This window comes from Thunnus albacares, chromosome 7 (assembly GCF_914725855.1).
Source record: "Thunnus albacares chromosome 7, fThuAlb1.1, whole genome shotgun sequence".
In the NCBI taxonomy this organism is placed as follows: Eukaryota; Metazoa; Chordata; class Actinopteri; order Scombriformes; family Scombridae; genus Thunnus; species Thunnus albacares.
The window spans coordinates 27,944,297-27,966,086 of NC_058112.1; the positions used below are offsets into that span (position 1 = coordinate 27,944,297).

General features: G+C 38.9%; 1 protein-coding gene across 5 annotated transcripts in view; it reads right to left on the reverse strand.

The window, feature by feature from the left end:
• Nucleotides 1–617: 617 nt before the first annotated feature.
• The window catches only part of LOC122986413 (protein inscuteable homolog), a 56,408-nt gene continuing 35,235 nt past the window's right edge, over nucleotides 618–21,790 (reverse strand). For all 5 annotated transcript variants that reach the window (XM_044357668.1, XM_044357669.1, XM_044357667.1 and 2 more), the window contains 11 exons: nucleotides 18,624–18,990; nucleotides 17,623–17,675; nucleotides 17,396–17,519; nucleotides 16,038–16,151; nucleotides 10,408–10,533; nucleotides 6,214–6,385; nucleotides 5,386–5,564; nucleotides 5,078–5,144; nucleotides 3,778–3,933; nucleotides 2,719–2,795; nucleotides 618–1,644 (listed from right to left, as the gene is read on the reverse strand). In XM_044357668.1, coding sequence (XP_044213603.1) covers nucleotides 1,516–1,644; nucleotides 2,719–2,795; nucleotides 3,778–3,933; nucleotides 5,078–5,144; nucleotides 5,386–5,564; nucleotides 6,214–6,385; nucleotides 10,408–10,533; nucleotides 16,038–16,151; nucleotides 17,396–17,519; nucleotides 17,623–17,675; nucleotides 18,624–18,990 — 1,564 coding nt within the window. In that variant the 3' untranslated portion in view covers nucleotides 618–1,515. The remainder of the gene's footprint in view (nucleotides 1,645–2,718; nucleotides 2,796–3,777; nucleotides 3,934–5,077; nucleotides 5,145–5,385; nucleotides 5,565–6,213; nucleotides 6,386–10,407; nucleotides 10,534–16,037; nucleotides 16,152–17,395; nucleotides 17,520–17,622; nucleotides 17,676–18,623; nucleotides 18,991–21,790) is intronic.

A 21,790-nucleotide genomic window follows, 5' to 3' on the forward strand; every position in this document is an offset into this window, starting at 1 on the left:
GTCTTTGCCACAGCAGGCAGCTGTTTTCAGACTAAAAGTTCTAAAAAAAAACCACTGTACACTACCTACTCAGCACCAAATGGCAAACAGACACAGTTACTGACTAGCTGGTGAATGTAGTGGAGCCTTTAGAAGTTAAAGAGCCAAATATTTCCCTTATGAGATAATAAGAGACCAGAACAGAGCTAAAGGAGAGTGAATATTGGACTTACATTCACCAGGTGAACAGAAACATGACTCCAAGTTTGCTCTGAAGGACAAAACTTTCAGGAGAATTTGATCCTTCTTCATTGCTTTTTTAAGAACACACCAGTTTGAATGATAACTCTCACTCTTTGTCAGACAATTCTTCGAGGATCGGTCTGCAGTGGCTGTCGGGTAGCATCTAATGGTTTTCTTTTTGCTCTTGTCTCTCTGTAGTCATATAATTATGTACTTTTCCTCTGATTATCTATTTGTTTTGTCAGCATGTACATTCATCATTATTTTAATGTTCTTGTGCATGCACCATATTTCATGGAAAACTGAGGCATACAACTGCCCCAGCTTTGTCACAGAGCTCCAATAACGAAACATATGAGAGAAATTCACTTCACCATCATAAAATACACTGAACATTAGACTGATGATTGCCTTTATTCCATGCATGGCAAGCAATAATGGTAATTCTCTTTTAATAAAAAGCATTTTACCAAATCCAAGACCATTTTTAAAGATCCATTTTCCAGTAGCAAATATAATACTTAAGATTGATGGCAAAAAAGTTGAAGGGAGTAACTCTACATGCCATGTCATTTGAAGTACTCAAATACACAAAAATACAGAAAACATATAATAATTAACCTAACTGTAATAATTTAGTTGTACTTGGTTATCCAAATAAAGTGGCTGCAGACTGAAAACATTAACAAAACGCATTTTTTTGATCAAATGAACATAATAAGAGACACAAAAAAGGATTTAACTAGATATACATAATCATACATAATCCATTATATTGTCTTATCTTCTCATATGAAGCTTCTGTCTTTGTTCTAAAATAGCCAAAATGCTTTGGATACAATATAAATACTCAGCCTATAACAAAAAATTGCACAGTGGTAGCATATAAAGTGTTTAATTTCAGATCAGGTTATACTTTTACTCTTAAAAAGTAGCACCTACTCTTATAAAATCATTACTGATATGAAATTCTATGTGGAATAAAATGAGCTAATGACCTTTTTCCATAGAACAGCACACCATATTCATTTTAATCTGAACACTGAGTTGCACAACACCACGCGTTTATCTACAATTACATATCAATGTCTTTTCCATCCGTCCAAACTGACATGATGCAGTTTCACTGTGCATCCAGTATAAAGTCTGGAAAGTCCTGGGGAAAAAAAATCCTTCTCAGATACTTTGTTCTGAAGTGAAACTGCTCATTAGTTCCTTTCTGTGTCATGAAACAGAACATGATCTTGTACATGAGTTCAGTTTTCCCCCACCAAGTGCTTGGTGTGCAGGCCGTCATACGAAGCTCTCCTCCATGTTGGAACACAGCAGGAAAGAGTCGACTAGCCGCGGTTTGATCAGCTGCTGGTGGTCGGCTGCCTCAATGCTGTCTGGACACCCTGCTGCCAGCCTCCTCAAGGCAGCCTGGAGACACAAACACACACACACACATATCAGTATGCATGTGCACAAAAGACACACAGACATATATACATCTCACATGAAGATCATGCAGTAATGTTTTATGCAAATGCACACATAAAAATCAATCATCTGTATATGCACATGCAATCTCACATATTGTAACTGTACAAGTTTTATATGGTTAGATATTTCTGCAGGTTTACAGCAAAACAACAACAAACTGTAGTAATACTGTACAAACTGATGAAACTAGAGGAAACTCAGTTCAGTCCTACCAGACCAGGAGCTGGCTCAATAACACGCCATAATTTTTTTTTTTTTTTTTTACCACATCTCATGTGATCTCGAGAGTGCATGAGTGATATGTGTGACGTCTCAAACCCATTCAGCCAGGAGAGCCTCCAGCATTTACATTTAAGATTACAAATGATCTGTGAAAGCTCCGCGTTCTTTGAAGGTAAAAATTCAACACCTACAAATGCACTACTTAACCCTTGGCTAAAATGATAAAATAGAATCACATTAATTTGAATAGACTGACAAGTGGGGTTACAGTGAAGAAGAGGGCATTTCTCAGCGCAGCGGAGCAGCCCAATTAAGCTCCTGACCATTATGCGCTTCAAATCCCCTCATCGGCCCTAAGATCTGGTCTTAATAAAATATGATCAGAATGGGAGAATGATAAAGTACAAGCAGGGATATTATTCATGATATGTACATATTTAAACATACAATGTTTGAGATGATGTGAACCGGTCAGCTATCTCAACATGGCTTAAAGATACTGAGGTTGTGATATATTTTCAATTTTCAAATATTGGCCTGTGGATGTAATTAAATTGGACAGTCATTTGGTGCACTGATGTTGTACACGCAGGCCTGTGGTATGATGCCCCCAATTAATACTATTGAAGTACTAGTAAGTCCAGCTAAAAATGTATAGTATTTTCAGGGTACGACTGAAATAGGCAGTTTCAATGTTTGAATGACATATTTGTATTCATAGCTGGCACATAGCTAAGTGTCTGTACACACACACACACACACACATATAGATACACACTTTATACTTACCAGGCAAGCGACCAGCACTGAGTCGCTGTTATTTCTCTCAGTAGGGGAGCGGCACAGTTCAATAAGACGAGGAACAGCTAAAGACAGCAGAGGAGAAATTCAGTTACCAGCTTGTCCAATTCATAGACATTGATATCAAAATGAGGTGCAGAGCAGCTCTACTCGTGTGCAGAAGACATTCAGGGTAAAAGTACTTTTTGTAATCATAAGAACATCAGAATGGTTCGATCTGAGCATACTTTAAATGAAATCAGACAGAAATAGTATCACCCTTTCAGGAGAGAAAAAGAAAAGAAAATTAAAAAAAAAAAAACACTCTTTCCATGTCAGACTTCTGCCATGGAGTATAAAATATGTTAATTTCCATTGATCAAATGATGGGTTTTTCATAAAGCATTCATGGAGAACTGCCACCCATGAGACAACAAGGTCTGTGAGGGAAAGCACGTGCAGCACATTTGTGTATTAATGTTTTTTTTTTTTTCTGTCAAGTGATAGAAGGAAAACCTCTGGTCTGTGAAATCACATCGGGAGCCGTGACTTTTTCCCCTGTTAATTAAATAAATATTCAAGGTCATGTACAGTTAGTTATTTTCATGTCTTTGCCTTTTTAATTAAAAATGGAGTATCTCAAGGCTCAATTCAAGGCCCAGCTTTATTTGTAATTATGCATAAAAATCCACTTCCCTTTAATTTAGCCAATTAATTCAAGACCAAATAGGCCCTCCCAACATTTAAACTACACGTTTTATACTCCTCTCTCATATCATAAGCCAGTCTAAGTCAGCTATACAAAACAAAGCATAGGATAGGACAACTTAAATATATAGTGGTAAATTGTGATTGAGTTGGGTTTTTTTTCTTGTTTTGGAGCCCTCTGGTGGTTGTGGTGAACTAAGCAGCCACACATTTATGCCTTGAGTCGTCTCATTAGGAAGTATTTATTCTGTTCTGCTGTTGCTGTTAACCTTGTTTCTTTTCACCACTTCTTTTTTAGCACTTTTTTTTCTTTTAACTTACTGCATTTGTCACCTGTTTAATAAAAAAAAAAAGAAATACCTTTTAGCTGGATGGCTGTTTGGGCCACATCAGGGTCTCTGCTCAGTCGGGCCAGTGTGACAGCAGCTTTCTGCTGGACACGCTCGCAGGCTGCGCCCTCTGATGGACTGGAGGAGGACGGCTTTTCTCCCAGCAGCAGCAGCAGTCGCTCTATGCCTGATGGACATAAAAATAAACATACAGATCAGCCGGACAAGAAACCAAAGAATCAAAGCTGTCTGGAGGAATGATAGAGATACAACAAAGAGCACAGTCAGAAAGAAACACAGAACCGAAGCAACACCTCTAAGACTCACAACATAAAACAAATGAACACATAAACAGTCGGAGAGATAGGAGCCAAACACAACAAACACATGAGCCTGAAACCTCCCAGACATAAAGTTACACAAGACTCAAGAACAGTCACAAAGTGTTCAGGTAAACCAAGCACTACAATTAGACAGGACCCAGACAGTAAATACAACACTGCCAGAAACGATTCAGATAAAAAAGTGTAGTCAGAAAGCCAAGTCAATAGTCCAAATACACTCAAAACACGAAAGAAAGAGATGAGATAAACTGCACAGTCGGTACTGAGTAGGCGTAAATAGCAGAGAAAAAGAAAACAAACGGACTGATTTAAAAAACTGACTTTAAAATACTTTGTGCACAATGTACAAGAAGAATTAGTTTTGGCTACTCATTCTAGGATCTAATTTTGTAAATCACCAACCAGCTTTCACCAAAGCAGGCAAGAACAAACCATGAAATATATTTGGAAAATACTAAATGACTGAGGTTCTTTCATGCAAATACACAGAATGATACTGATACTGCCTCAATCAGAGGTCGAAACTATGGCCAAGACCCATAATGACAACATATGTATCCTTCTATGTATTTTATAACACATGAATGTAAGCATAACACCAACAGAATATGTAATCTAGATTGACTCTACAAGGGCTGGTCCAGTAGGACAGAAATGACCAACACACAACAAAGCCACATATATGAGCAGAACATAATAAAATGTGAAACTGAAGAGTGAAAAACATTAATAAAAAGGATATTAATATGTTTTATAGTTTGGTTAAAATATTTGCAAAATGCTCAGCGGCTGTTTTATTTCAGCTCTTCCAAGCTACTTCACAGATATTACCTGATGCTGCCATCTTGAGGATTAAAGAAGAATTACTAATTTTCTTGCTTTTGAATGTAAGTGGTTCATTTCATGCAAACAACAACAGTTTTACTTTAAAACCCAAACAATAATATATGGCATTCAATTTAAAATTATAGTTGGAAAATAGATTACCTTGTTCTTGCAGCACTTCAGGAGCACACTGCTCTAAGACTGAGAGGTTTGCTAAGATTGTCACCACCTGAAATGTAAATAACAAATAACACGATTTAATGTCTGACACATATGCTCTTTTATACTTATCCAGAGAGGTTCATGCACACTGTTTTCTTTACCTGCTGACATTTCTGTAGTTAAATTAAATACCTACAGAGCAATATTGGCATTTTAACAGTAGCCTCTGATGGACAAAGCATGTTAATTCTCCACTCTCTCTTCTCTTTCTCTTCGTTTTATTCTTTAGGATGAATGCAGATGTCTACCTGGTCTTTGGAGTAAGGTGTGTCGACTCTCTGGCGGTCTTTACAGGCCTGCAGGAGGATCTGGATGGCATTAAGCTGCAGGAGAATCTCACAGGCCATGCTGTCAAAGAAGGTGATGTTGGCTAAGGCTGCAGACGCCAGGAGGAACACTTCACCACAGGAGGCGCTCTCGCACAACTCTGAGAGAAAGACAGATCAGTAAATACACACAGTTGTTCCAATATAACACAATAACACACCTGAAAATAAAACTTTCAATGAAGTGCACAAGTTGATTACCACATTATTTGCACCAGTTTGAGGTGGTTGACTTGCAGCAACAAGATAAGTCATTTACAGAATTTAACTGTTATTTATATTTTTTTGCATGTAGAGTTTTCAGTTTTATATAAATTTAAAGGTCAGATGCAAGGGCGAATTTTATCAGGGAGGCTGTTCCGGTGTTTGAGGACACCCATCTTTAATTTGGACAGGGTACTGCAGGAAGCAGACGAAGGGATGTACTTTTTGTATTATACGATATGTGTTTCAAACATTAAAAGGAAATTAAAAATGCCTGCCAAAAATATCCATCATTGCATACTAAATTAAAATAAACCCACAGAGTTCCTTACAAATGTTACCAAGTAAAATATGTTGTAACTTTACCTTCCTCTACAATTTAAAAAACTCACTGACTTTGATAAAGAATCAAAAAATAAATACAAAAATAAACAAATCCTGCTTCACACACACATTCAGTATATTAACAAATCATAAGCAATCCGCAGTCAGGCCCTATTGTGAGTCAAAGGTCAAGGTGACATCATCAACGCCAAGTCCACTCACTGATGAGCGCAGTGACGATGTCGTGCATGCTCTCCAGGAAGCTGGCGAGGTGCTGTGTGGATGTGTGGTGAGGCGAGGTGATCTGAGCCACCACCGCCGCTGCCTCGGCCCTGGCTGCCTCCACGCTGCTTTCATCAGTCAAGATGTCCGCCAGGCACAGGATCCCATCCACCTGCACGTCACACAACATACAGTAGACATTAGAATATTATGATATAAATGATATACATAATAGTAACAATTTATTATAATCGATTAATTAGGGTATATGAACAGCCGTTAGTTTTAAGTAGACAAGCCACCACAAATACTCTTCAACAACAAGAGCAGTGTGTTATTCATGTGTGAAATACCCGGCTTATATTACTGTATATGTATGTATCTGAACATTGAGAAAGGTGCATGTCGGCTGTAACACTTAGTAAGAAATGCCTAAAAACTTTTGTGACTGATGATTAATTTGATTTAAACTTGCTTTAAGAAAATCTGAAATATCTGCAAGTTGATTTTTCATATCACAGCAAATTGAACGTAAACCATTTGCTGTCTAAAAAATGTTCTATGCTTTGGAAAACAGTCAGGGATAATCTAATGTGCAGTTTATAGTTAATGAGTTAATACATGCAGAACCATCAGGATGGTTACCAGGATGTAGTTTCCTTTCATGCAAAATAGTAGAGTTACAAATCACTTCCAATTGAACTGTTGAAGTAAACTCTCATTTAATTTCAGTGCAGGGTTGACTAAACCTCAGCAGCATCACCGGCCATCCAGACAGACAGTTAAGTGTCAGTTTGGCTAAAACTCGCAGCTCTGCCCGTAAAGCCATCTCAATTAAAACACACCACTTTGATTTAATGGCTACATCCAGGGTGAATGTGCCACTGAGAAACTCTTGTATATCTGGCTGGCAGCGACCCAGGGTGTGTGCATCATCAGGTTTGACGAGGAGCTCCAAGTTATAGAACTACTGGGAGCAGGAAATCTTTTTTGTTTGAAGAGAAGTTTTCTTAGGGGCATGAGGTCATATTGAAGTCATCGTTGTGTTTGTGTTGGCGTGTGTAGGTGTGATACGGAATCAGACAGTGTACAGAGGCTTTAGGAGATAATGGAGATGTAGAACAGATCTTCATCCACTTGGGGGCAGTGGTGCACAGTTCATACACACTTTGTTACAGCTGCTGTTTGTTACTGTGGATCATTCAGCAATAGTTCTTTTCAAGCTTTCATATGTCTAAGTGTTGAAAATCAGCACACTCTGGAAGTACCGATTAACTTCTAGTTTCATAGACAAAAGCTGCAGAATGATTGTTTCCAGGGAGGTGATAATGGACACCATACTTCTTTGAAAAAATGTCATAAACTGATACATCAGAAACATTTTCTTTATTACTGTCACTTTTAAATCACAGTCATTATTGCTACGAGTTGAGAAATGAGCAAATCAAGTGTTTTTGAGGCTCAGCTACTGCCAGCCATCACTCTGGAAAACAAAAGTTTAGAGACAAGCATCCAGAGTGAGGCAAACCGTCAGCTCTCAGCCAGCCACACCTGTCAGTCTTATCTGCTGACGAGCATCAGTGCGCCGAGCTTCACAGGGCAATTCCCTATTTTTGTCTCCGTGGACGTCAGCAGCACTGTGCCAGCACGACCCACTGACGTGGAACAATCTACTCTCCACACCCCCGTTCATCTAGCCCCCCCCCCCTGTCCCTTCTTGTACCTCCTCCTCCTCCTCCTCCCTAAAATATAATGTTCCCCAACTCCTAAAATGAGGAGTTGTACTCCTTATTTACCGACACCTCACGGAAAGTTTTTGCTTGATGCCATCCTGTTGTTTCCAAGTATTTTAGCTGATGACTGAACTGTAGTTTCTTTGTTGCAGTGACAAAAGTGCAGAATACTGAACTCTGACACCAAATGAAAACACAGGGAGGCTGCAGTAATACATTATTAAAGGGTATGTTTTATCAAAATCAAATTAAAGTGTTTTTAGTTTTTGACCCCAGAAATGGTCTCTCTCTTTCTGAAGCATGGCACCCTGGAGAGACCGGAGAAGCCCTGCTGAAAATAGAAAAGGCAACACACACAAACATGCATGACTGCAGATTGATACGTGTCAGCATGTTAGGATACGACATTGACATGCATAGATGCTCAAGAAAAGCAGCATTTTTATCACGTTCACTGCCACATCCTGGCCGGTATATGTTGCACATAATCATGCCGTAAAATTTTATTTTATATTTTGGCACTGTTTATTTTTTCAGCGTAAAGCCTGACACCTCAAAACAGGTTTAATCTATCACGTTCAGTCAAATAAAATAAGAACCATCCATCCATCCTCCATATGCACTTTAAGTTTTTTTTTCTTTGTACAGCTCAAGCAGCTTTGCTCTCAATCAATACTTCCCCCATTCACCATGTTATGATTTCATAATGTTCCAGTTGGGGATAAAACTCAGTAGTATACAGTGCATCTACCAACGAGCAGTGCGGGTGCATACCGGCCCCTTTTTTCTCGATCACCCCTCAACAGTGACAGTTGTGTTTCTCAAGCCTGAGCGATCACCAGTGAGCGGTTGGTAGCGTAGACTTGCCTGACAGCCCCTCTCCCGGGACGAGGCTGCTAATCTGGGGCGGACTTTGGTTCCTGTTAAAGAGTTTTCACACTTGGATGATTCATGCTGTCCCAGCTGCTCTATATGTGAACACAGACACCGTTGTGGCATCATTATTTGCCAGAATCAGGTTATATTTGTCTTGCTGTAAATGCGCGCTTGACACAGGTGCGTCTGTTGTTTATTTTGGTTGAATTCTCGATAGAGAACACACAAGGACACACAAAGATAGGTGTATCATTAGCTTTCTCTCTCTCTCACACATGCACACCCACACACACTAAGTACAAAGATATAAGTTGTGCACGTCTAAATGTTTGACCTGTCAGCTCTGCGGTCAGGAGGCCTGATATAATGATCTCATCTCTGAGCACCAGGGAGGCTCACTGTAAACCATGAGTCATCTGTTTGTGAGTTTACTGTATACTTCTGTCATCATCAGACAAAAAAAAAAAACTCCAAACTCACTCAACCTATACACATAATGATGCTTATTTCCTCACTGTCTCCTATCCTAAATTTATACAGCAGAATTTAATGGCAGCTCCGCAGCCTTGAGGTAACTGAACTATGTGAACTCATTCATGAAAATTTAATCAAGTCAATAGAAAGCTGGAAAACTTATGTAGTCAAAAGTTTCCCAAAAAGTGATAATACAGTCAACAATGCCTCCTAAACATGTAAAGGTGATACATGTAACATCAATTATTCAATATGAGACATAAACAAAAACACTGCTGCTGTTAAAATTAGCTCTCCCTGCCAGTTCCTACATTGCATTTTACAATCGAATCTGCTGGTAGTAGAGGGTAAAATCATCCGCAACATATTTGTTTTCTTCAGTAACGTATAAATGACCCAAAGAAGATCCTCCTGCTGACAGTAATCAACAGGGTTTTTAGGAAATGTAATCTTAATTTAGTTAGATTCTAGCACCAGCAGCACCAGCTCAAGGTTGTTTAAATGTTAATTATACCAACGTATATAAGATACAAGATATTTTAAATTTGTTAACAATATCGTATAGGACAACCTGCCATTAGGAAGTGAAGAAATATATTCTGTTTTCTGGTAACCCTCCATTTAACTTTTCATCCTTCAATTCTTTGATCACAGACTTTGTTTCTGTGCAGCCAAGCTTCCTTCTCCCACCACTGTTGGCAAATATTCCCCTGTGAAAATAAAGTAGCCTCCCAGTCATAACATTGAGAGTGAGAGCTTTGCTGCATGCGTACCAGACAGAATATACCGTGCTGCTGGGAAGAGGAACAACTGCACCGCCTGAGCTACAACTTCAGCTGATCAGTGTAAACGTAATCCGTCTGGACTGGAGGTAGCCAAGGTATTTTACTGGAAAGACTGTACGTCATCTCTCTTTTTCTGTCACACACACACACAAACACACACACACACACACAAACACACACACACACACACACACGCACACACTTTCCATTATGATTTCTTCCCCAGTGTGGTCTGCATAAGGTTGATTGTACAGATCAGACTGCCACACTTCCAGGGAAGGTCAATAAGTTGTCCTCACACGATTGTTTATATGAGAGAGAGATACCTTGTCCAGCTGGTTGATGCCCTCCTCCACACAGCAGATGGAAGCCACTGTTCTCAGAGCATGAGCGTAGAGGTCTTTGAAGCGGTCCTGCCTGCAGATCTTAAACAGGGCCACCACAGCTCCTTCCTGTGGAAGCAGACCAGGGCTTCATTAATCTTTAATAGTGAAAATACTAATGTCAGCTATACCTTTATAAGCCATATATATGCAAAATCATGACAAATTAAGTCTCAAGAAAAAAACCATATCCAGCATGATGTACAATTTGTGTCGTTTTAAAGTGTCTTTAAACATGATGCTGAGTTGCAAACCATGTTTTTAAGTAACTTACTAATTACAAAGGCTGTGCACAAGTTTCAATGTTAAAGCCACAGGATGTTCACGTCCCAGCACCTGTTAAACAGCACCTTCCCTGAAGTTATAATTAATGCTGCATAGCTTTGCATCTGTTGCTGTTCTTTCCTCCGTTGATATTGTTACTCCATGGCTGCAGCCTGGCTCATTGCTGGCTACAACCCTGTCAGATGTCAGTCACATGTCATTGAGGCATAGTCATTTTAAAGATTATAGTTTATCAGAGGGTTCAAGAGCCCATAGCCAGGAAATAATTAAATAAGTTATATTCTTATAGAAAGATTTTCTGTTTTGTTTTTGTATTGCGGCCACGGTTTTTTGAGCGATTCGTTCGCTGTACTTTTTCAGCAGCATAAGTTACTCTGGGACAAAAAAGGTGGATAAACAACTGAGTTAGAGATCTTTTGAGACTTCAACAAGCGTGACATTAGGATTCATACCACCAAATTGTACAACAATACGTCATAATCAGCTCTCGTCTTGAAGCACACATGATTGCGCAAAATGATGGATCAAATTGCTCCTCCGCTAGACATCGCTGTGAGAGCCAATAGGTCCAGCAGATCTACGCCAATAGCAGCATGCCGTTTTTTAAGAGTCCAGTAGACCCGAAATGACCGATGAATTTGGCTAGCTTTACTCAGTGAGCCTGCCAACTCACAGAATCAAATGGCTCAAACAATTTATCATGTCAGATAAAAGCAGCCAAAATATACATATTTCATGAATGGAAAGCACTGAGCAGGAAAAAGATGATTTGCTGACCATAATAGCTGAGCATTTTCTGTTAGATTATGCTTGGTGTAAACAAACAAAAATAGCTTCTGTATTGGCTCCATGTCTACACTAAAGCTCCCCTCTGACAAAAAACACTTGCAGGTATTCAATTCTATTCACCGTGCAAATAGGTAAAATTACCTGGAGGAAGACGAAGCCTGTAACTACCACCATTATCCTAATAAGGCCATTATACTGGGCTGGCATGTCTCATATGCTGCTAAGGCCATGCCGCCAGGGCTTGGAGTGGCTAATCATCCTGCCCTCCAGCCTGACCACTTTTTCCTGCTCGCTGCCTATGCAATATCGGTCCGCCATACCTGGAAGAACGGCTAACACTGACAGACAGTTTTCAGTAACCCTTTTGAAACTCCAGAGAGGCTCAGAGGCTGATACGAGCTGTGTTAAGGTAGTGATGGAGAGGCTGTTGATCCTGCTGTTTTCTCTGATGCAGAAATTGTTGCTTTAGCTTTCAAAAATAATGTTCTGAGTCTCTGGAGAATCTCTGAATGATGTAATGCACTTTTGAGCTTTAGTTCTTTGGTTATAAATAGTTTTTCAGGGTATAAATATCAAGTTGATTTTTATCAAGTTTAGAAGATTATTTAGCATGCATTCATATCCACATTTGTCTGTTCTAGGACTTCAATTCTTCCTGATTTATGCCGTCTAAATACTGGAAAAATATCTAATATCTAAATGTGTGACAGGTACATTCGAAGGTGACAGAACTTGAATTGATCTCCTTCATAGTTTTGTCTCTTTCTAACCTTCTGACAGTGTTTTCTTTTTTAGTAAAAGATGCCTTTTTGACCTGTTTACCTGCATGGTTGTTTCTGTTTCCTCAAGGTGTTTTATGCATCAACAAGAAACATTTATTTGCCAAGTGTCCAATTGTGTTTGAAGCCCTAAACTTTGGGCACTATGTGTTAAAAGGGCCATATCTCCTGCACAGTTCTTTGTATATAATGACGTAAAGCTAATCTAAAGCTAAAACCCTGTCACTTTAATGTATCCGTTACTTTATTTCAAATTGAATGCATTGAAGCATAGAGCCTTAAGAACAAAAAATGTCTAACTGTCCAAATACTGTCTGGGCTGTATGTATGTTGTGATGCTTGTTCATTTACTTGATTACGGTTGTTAGATCGAAGTGCCATATTAAATAAATATGACATAAACCAGCAATGAATGCAACAGTTGACAAGTGCCTGCCTAAAAAATGTGGTAATTTCATATCATTTATCTCTATTTTAATTCAGTCTAAAAGCAGTAATTGATCAGAGAAAAAATAAAACCTCCAGCTGCAGTTACCAGACAACTGCAGCCCGAAAACAAACAGCCATCAAATTGGTTCTTCTCTTAAACCTTTATCTTCTTGTTTCTTCTACACAGCTTTTCGCCTGCTTTTCCTTTTCACGGATCGTCAAACAACTTGCTATCGTTTCCACTGACTTCACCCTCATTCCTCAAACAAAGCCCATGAAGCTTATTTACTCTCACACTCACGCATTTTGGTACTCGGCACACTAACATCATCATGTGAAACTTGACTACTCATCTAAAAATGCCTCTCTATCCGGTGTGTTTGCATGTACAGGCCTACACAGCGTGTAAGCGTGTTCTTTCCATCTCATAGTTTTCTGAATTGAACTCTGTGCTCTGGTCTATTGTATGCGCTCACACAACGCCTGCAGTTTCCTGAGTTTCAAGGGGATGCAGACGAGTTACTTCCTGATTAGCAAACAAAAAGACTGTAATTGAAAAACTAAATATCTATTAATTCCCCTAAGACTAACAAAAGGTCACCGCGGATAAACTGTAATACTTCCTACACTGAGAAGAACACAGCTCATTGCAATGGGGAATGAGAGTGACACTCCTTATCTCAGTCTTCTAACAGATACTTTCATGTGTTACATCTCTAAATGTTTATGCCTTCTTTGCTCAAGGTTTTGATGACACGTTGACTCTCACCCGGCCTCAGTTATCAACACGCCGTGCTGTCACACCCTGCAGCCTACAGCTTTCTGTGTTATGAGAGCAAGGACACACACATGAGGAGTCTGCCAACACAGACACATTTAGATCAGTATCCATCATGACAGTAGGTTAACACTGAGACAGCAAAACCGCTTCTACATCACGACACTGTCGCTCTTTAATATTCCAGCTGCTGTTTGATTTATGAGGTGGCACATAGCACTGTCAGCTCATATGTATAACAGATTTCTTGATTGTTTGCTTCTCACCGTGTATGCTGATGCTCCAGTTTACTCCCACAGTTAAAAGACATAAAGATCAGGTGAATATCAGAATAAAATTTACCTACAAGTGTGTGTCTATTTGTCTATCTATAATCTATCCCTTTGATACTTGATTAGGAGACTTTTAGTACACACACGCTAATATTCAAAGACTTTTGAGTCTGAATCTGATCATATTTCTCGCATCTTTACAAGTAGGAAATCAAGCAAAGGCAGACATGGGTGGTGTTTGACAATAATTAGCATGATTTATTATGATCTGCTTGGTATAACAGATGGGTGAGGCTCATTCAATCATGACAATCTGTAGTCTGACAGCCTGTCAAGTTACAGAAAAGTGGTTTGAGGTGCCATATCATGTGAGAGTCTAAACACTCCATAGGAGGTACATGTGAGACGTTGTGAGTTATTATATTTAGAGAAGAAGATGGCAGATGTAAGATCTGGAACAAATTTAACAAGTCATCTAGAAGCTAATGAAACTTATATGTTTTTATATTTATACATCGATTTATACAGTAAAGCTACCACAGCAAGTTTTAAATAGATGTCACTCACTTGCTATAATATGTTAACTTTAATTTAATTTACACAGGTTTAAAGTACATTAATATGTCTTTTGTGTTTAATAATCCTCAATGTATAGATTTGTTGATTACATAATTCTTGTACAAAACCAAGGGGATGACTTTATGACCTAACAACAACCCTGTTATGCAAGCTGTCATTATTTGCTCATTTTACTCATTATTATAGTAAATAATGAGTAAAATGAGCAAAAGAGATTTGCTATTGTGACCATGCAGGCTAGATAGATGTAAAATACAAGTTAATACCTAATTATTACATATTACTCTCAATTTCCCTGAGGAGCTGCCACTGCCTTTAACTGTCTTATATCCATTATGCTGTTTAACTCCACCCATCTGATGCCTCCAACAGAATAAAACCAACAGGATAAAATCTAATAAATCTGCAAATGCATTTAACCCCGGTTTGCCTATATACACACTAATTCATCTCTACTTTTCTGCTGCCTGTTTCAGTACCACACTTTTACTGAGCGTGCTTTCTCCTCTACATACACAGCACATCAGTCACTAAATATCAGGTCTCCGCCCAAGCATTTAAATAGCTAATTGCAGTTATTCAAAAGAAGCGTATGAGTAAAGTCAGCAGCCTGCGGAAAATTAATAATGAGGGAAGAGCTCGGATATGAGCCAGAAGGCACGCACAACTGTAAAGGGTGTTTATGTGAGAGTGTGACAGACAGAAGCTAATTAATTCAGATGGCAGGTGGACAATGTTTTGTATTGGGTATTCATTAGCAGCCATTGGCAGGCAGGTTTCCCCCTCAGACACCTCTCTGAGGGTTCGGCCTGCGGCACTACAGAGTGAGTTAAGAAAGGTGGAGCGGATTGATAGGTAAAGCCGCCTCAGTAACCTCCCTTTGTGATCAATGCTCACTCCTAATGGGAGCTGACAGTATTGATCTGACAATCTGGCAGCAAAGGAGGTGTGTGTGTTTCTCTATGTGTGTGTGTGTGTGTGTGTGTGTGTGTGTGTGTGGGGACCATCAGGAAGAGTCTTATCTAGAGTATCCTGGAAGCGGCCAGCTAACTAATGGCCAATTGAGACTTGCTGTCTGGTCCGCTTTGTCTTATCTCACAGTGAAATAGCTTTTTGGAGGCACGTATAAAGAGAGCCGGCACACGCAGGTCTGCTGGTCTGGATGATGAACATTGTCGAAAGGTGGAGCTGATCATAACAAGGGGTGAGTCTAGAATGAAGCAAGGGGCGGAGATGTGATATCAGATGAAGTTGCCTGAGCCAAAGACTAAGTGGGAGGTCTGTGTGAAAATCGCAAACCTAAGAATCTAATACATCACGCTGCTGACTTGTCACTGACGTCAAGATCTACGACCCCAAAGGTTTTTGCACAATAACATGTGTCAGTGCCTCAGACAGATTCATTTAAATGGTCGTTGGTGGTCTCAGTCTTGAAATGAGTCTCTACTTATATCAAACCCATGAACAAGGTGATGTTACAACACAGGACCAAGACGGGGCTGCAACTAGTGATTATTTTCATCATTTCATCAATCAATCCGCTGATTATTTTCTCCATTAACTGATTAATCGTTTGGTCTGGAACCGGAGAATCATTACCATAATAGTTGACGATTAATTTTCTGTTGATCGACTAATCATTGCAGCAGTATGTCACAGTACCTTGGCAATGATGCTGCAGAGCTGAGGTCCATCCTGAGTGAGGGACAGCAGGTTGCTAATGGCACTGCCGATGGTGTGTACACTGTCTGATGATTCAATCTGTTTGATCAGAACCTGCAAGAAAGATCAAAGCTTTTTATCACGGACCCGGAAATACAAGTCAGTAGCTGTTGTTTTTAAATGGTGTTTAGATTATCACATTAAGACACAGCTTGTAGAATTTTCCTGTAATCACGTCATCTTTCAAATTATTCTTATGACAAAAATGCCTTTTCATAAAAACTAAAGTCTGTTGCTTTCCATGGCACCAAAAGCAGAAATGTGCAACAGTTGCACTTCAAGATCTTTAATTTTTGCTTGACGTCAAAATAGAGAATATTTCTTTATCTTGTGAGCATCAGTTATTATCTTTTCTGCACAAGATCCATAAGTAAGCAAAAGAAAAAAATACATCTTTTGGGTCTTTGAGGGCTTCATACAAATGTTCCTCAACCTGAATAAACTTTATTGAAGAGAAATATGATGCAGGTGTAACAGGTGTTTAATTTTAAGAGTATAAATATACAAACTTTTTTTTTTCCTGCAGACATTAACTCTCTGTCTCACTACTAAAACATGAAATTCAATCATCCATTACTTGCGGGACTGTAATCATGGAATAATTAGAGTGAAATAATAAATAAGTCTGGTAGTTTACCTTAACTCTCTAAGTCACACAGAGATGATGTAATCCTCCATTAGCACAGAACACATCATACTGAATCCATTATTATATTATATTAGACTGTTTTCAGCTGATTGAACTGCAGTACTTCAGTTAAGTCCCTAGCGCACCTAATTCTAACTTTAACCTAAAAACCAATCACAAACTCTCAAACAGCCCTATGAAGAAGTGAAGAAAGAAAGAGAAGTGACAAACAGCCAAAACGGTCAAATTGATCAGTATGTTTTTCCATATGATGCTTCTGGTCTTTGAGGGAACATGTGAGCTAGAGCTCTCAAGTACAGCAGCTGTCAGCAGTCCATTACTTTTCTGTTTCCTTTTAACATCTTGTAACAAGTAGATGTGAACATGAGCTCCAAGTGTTCAAACTGCTGTATATCAACTCATCTTGAAAATTTCTGAGACTTTTCTGTTTGAGCCAACATCCTTTTAAATTATTCTATTTTTTTATATACATACACTCCACATGGTCTTAAATCATTTTCACATGTTTCACACGAACATTCAGCCTAATAATGTAAATATATTGAGGCTTCAGTTTCATAGATGGTGGAAGTTATGATTCAGTGTATTAGGTTCCAGTTTCAGGACCACAGGAACGCATGATTTGCATCACATCACTGCAGTTACATACCTGGATCTCATTGGCTAAAGCCATGTCAATCATGTTGCTGAATGAATCACTGACATCAGTAAGGATCTCATGGATCGCCTCCCTCATGGACTTCAAGAAGAACTCGTCCTCAGTGTGAAGGCACCTGCAGGTGAAAGGGGCAATTTAATACAACATTTAGCAACATGTTCCACATGAATCCACTTTTTACATTGTTTTTTTTTTTTTTTAACAATTAAGAGTTTTACCTCTCTGTGATATTGGTCAGCTCCATGCACTTTTCTAGCAGAGATTTCTCATACTGGAACAGAAGGAAAGAAGAAACACACTGAGCTACAGCTGAAAGTGAACGGCATTCATAGTAAAGTTTATCCTGTACAGAAAAAAAACCCTCCTCTAAATGAGATGAATAATCCACATACACTTGTGGTGAACTTATTTTTGGCTAGAAAACTGTCCAGGGGTTCTTAGATAGTTGCATGTGATGTGGATTAATGTGTTACTGCATTTTCTCAGATTATTCTGGCAGATTTTATTAAGAGGAATGAAATTTTTTATCATTGATATTACACCAGTAATCTACTTTGAAAAAGAGTCCAATGGCAAAATATGTATAATTTGGATCCAGATGTATCAACTGTTAACATTTACAATTTCTTGCTGTTTTCTCCTGTTATTAATTTATTGTACTGTTACTTGCCTGAGTCTGGCCTTTCAGTGGTCTTGGAGATCAAAGGGTTTAAGGATATCATTTTTAATTTTTCAATAGGAAATACCTCATCACTTGGTAGCCTAATTTGCAAATTTCTCTGGTTTGGCATTTGGTTGACTGACACTAAAAGGCCTGTGGGATGTGGATAAAAAGGAAAATACTTATACTGTATATTTAAGGCAGGAAATATGACTAGTTATTTCACTGCATGTAAATATGGGTTTTTACTGAAAATGGGCATGAACTTTAAAAGTCCAGTTTGATTGAGTTTTAGCATTTAGCAATTTAACAGTGACACAGCACTATATGTTACTTAATGGCTTTAGGGCTTTTTAGTGTAAGACTGGCAAAATATTAATAGATGTCACTTAAAATCTTTTATGTGACAGCATGAAAAGGTCTTAATTGGTGGATCAGGAAGTCTCAGTGCCTGATTTAAAACTTGGGAACATATCTTCCTCTCTTTTGTAACTTCTATTTCAATGCTTGTTTTCACCACCAAGCTGGATTCACATTTCAAAAACATCAAAAAATCACCTTCTGCATCTCAGGTGGTGTACTTCGTGCAGCACTGTACTCATGCACCAAAGAGCGCACGTGGCAGTTTGCCCGTACAGCCGTGCTGTGGACCCTCTGCCAGCGTCCTTTCTCCAGCCGCTGGAACATCTTTCCGAGCTCCGTGCTAACGACCAGCGCTCGGCGAAGGAGCGTCTGTAGGTTGTTCCTGGCCACATGGTCCCCTGCACCCACCCCAGAGGCCACAATCAGCTCTCCCTGCTGAGCGTCCTCCTCCACCCCGATGGGTTTGGCCTGAAGGACGCACATGCACTCCACCTCTGTCATGTGGCGGAGGTCCTCCATCCAGCGCTGGACAGAGTCGACCTGGAGAGACTGCATCCGTGTGCTGTGGGAGAAAAGAGCACAGAAAAACACAGAAATATTACAATCAGAGCTACTTTATTCACTTCGGAAAAGATGGTGTTACAGTTGTTTGAGTTATTAGCAAAAATTACATTCATGTGCTATCAATGATGATTCCAGTCAGGTGAATTAGAGACCTAAATCGCCCAAATGGATGGCCCATTTTTTATTTTAATAGATTATACTGTACTGTATGAACTACTATATATTCAGAGTTTAAGTACATCCATGGCACACATCAAAATGAAGTCAGGTGGTACAGACCAGAGTTCATCTGCCTCTATTGATTGATGTATACAGAGCAAATTCAGTTTCCTGCTTTTGAATTGATTTGCTGATAGGAAATTGACATAACCTGACTATTTGGTTCCCAAGTAGTCTCTTATTATTGATGTAAAGTACAAATTACTGCACAAACAGTGCCACATGCATGGACCCAATCTATTCAGTATCCCACAGTTACAGTATATGGAGGACAGTATCACTCTGAAGTCCAGGAAGTCATTTGTGCTGAGCAGCCTGCTGACTCAAGCCTGAGATGATGTATGTGAGAAAGCCTTAATCATCTTTGCCTCCTCCACAAAAAATACCATGCTTAATCAGTAGAAAATTAAGGAAGTGGTTACTCATAAATTCAAACTGGCTGTTAGGACAATGACAGATCATTTGACTTGACTGTACCACCATTGTTCTCTTTTTAAATCAATCCTTCTTCCCTTCTTTCTTACCATTTCTTCCTTTTTTTATTAGAAAGTATAGTGTATAATGTGTGTATTGTTTAGTTTTATATAACAAAATAAAAAAACTAATGGACTGAATCACCATGACATTGCACTAACAACAGTCACTTCCAGGTAGAGCAGTACTTCTCAAACTATTTCATGTCAAGGACCCCTAAACAAATTAGTCCACAGACCCCTATTTGAGATTTGAGATTTTGTCCCAGGGTCCCCCATCTGATAAGATTTTTGCTTTTAAATGTTTTACTTCAGAAAGTATATGAAACCCATGATAAAACAGTCATACATTCTGTCAATGTGTTATTTATGGATGGAATTATAGTGCAAATGAATTATTCCCCTTTTTGCTGGAGACCCCCTGGGACCCCCTAAGGTACCCCTGGAGGTTGCAGGCTGTTGATTCAAATTACAGAGATATGTGAAATCGGCAAACTTTTATTATTTCTGTTGTCATTCTCAGTCATAACTGTAACTTTTAAAGATATATAGTTAAACACGGTGGTCCGATCTATCTAATGTTTCCGCTGTGCTTATTTTATGTGTTGTGTTGCTTTGCTGGCGTCTTTGATCAACCAAATCTACCCAACAGCGACGTCTCACCACTGGTCAGACTAACTGGTGGCTGTCTTTGTCATAGTGGGAAGCTGCTTCACCACTGCTTTACTCATTTATACTTACTTATGCTTATTTTTAATTACTTTCTATAAAAGCGTATGATGTTTCTTTGCATGAAGAGATAACTACCTAGATACATGTAATAGTTATCTAGCGTTACTTCCAAGTTATCCTCCCATTATTATGTGAGGTTACAGATCACATTAGAATAAGACTGTTATATCAGTTTAGGGTAACGTTAGCAGCTGTCCTGATATGTAGTGAATTTGGGGAAGTATAGCCCAGTCGATTTTGCCAAACTCATCAGTTTGTCCTGATTCACGAATCCTTTTTTCATATTAAAGTAAGAGATATTGTTTGAAAATACTTTCGATAAAGTATTTTCTAACTTCCCCAAGTAACTTATTATATATTTTTGTAGTAACCATCTTAACGGCAACATAGAAATACAGTCTAATATTAAAATTTTCCCTAATATAATACGAACATACTAAAATACTCTACTTTATCTTTATTTCCATGCCTATTATATGTTTTATAAGCTGGTGAGATTGCTGACTTTTCAGACCTGTAAGCTTTAGCCTTAGTCTCTTTATTTCAGTCTAATGTAGCATGTTATGTATGTAGCCATCAAATCTATATTTAAGACCCTTTTGAATTATTCTTGTATGATATATGATATGAGTCAGTTGAGTTAATGTTGGTTAGCCAGCTTGTTACAGCTAATAAAACCAGGCAGCCAGTGAGATTTTTGATTACAGTCAGCAAAATCTGGCTAAAAAATTAGGCCTGCTTTTGTCTTCGACAATTTTATCTGAAGTCAAGGACCCAGTGTGTCCTAAATTTGCATGAATTATTACCGGTAAATCTGCCACCATTACTAATGTAAACTGCATGCTTGGAGAGCTTTACAGGCTGACAGGCAGTAAGTAAGTGAGCAGGGTTTAGCGAAGGGTCAATTATAAATGATGCCCTGGGAAATGAAACAGCTAACAATTTTATTTACAGTCAGTTCATACGAGCCCTTATACATGCAAATTAACCCTGCACCCCCTCTCTCTAAAATACAATTCCATTAATGCTAAGCAATAAAACAGCCACCGTAATCTGCAGTGCTGAAACATCACAATATTCCTAAAATCAACGATGTGGACTCGAGGTCAATTATCCAATGAGCGCTGCCGGTTTCCACGCTTGTTAGTTTAACATGTCATTTCCCCTCATGGAGACAGTTTTAGGCAAGTTTAGTCAAGGCAAGTCTATTTATATAGCAAATTTCAGCACCAAGGCAATTTAAAGTGCTTTACAAAAACCAGGCAAACACTTCTCCTCAATTCAATCTCTCTCAGTGCTGAATCTAATGAACGCAGGCTCAAAGGGGCAATCCAGAGTCCTGCATCCAGTGAGTCAAAGCTCCCTGAGAGAGGA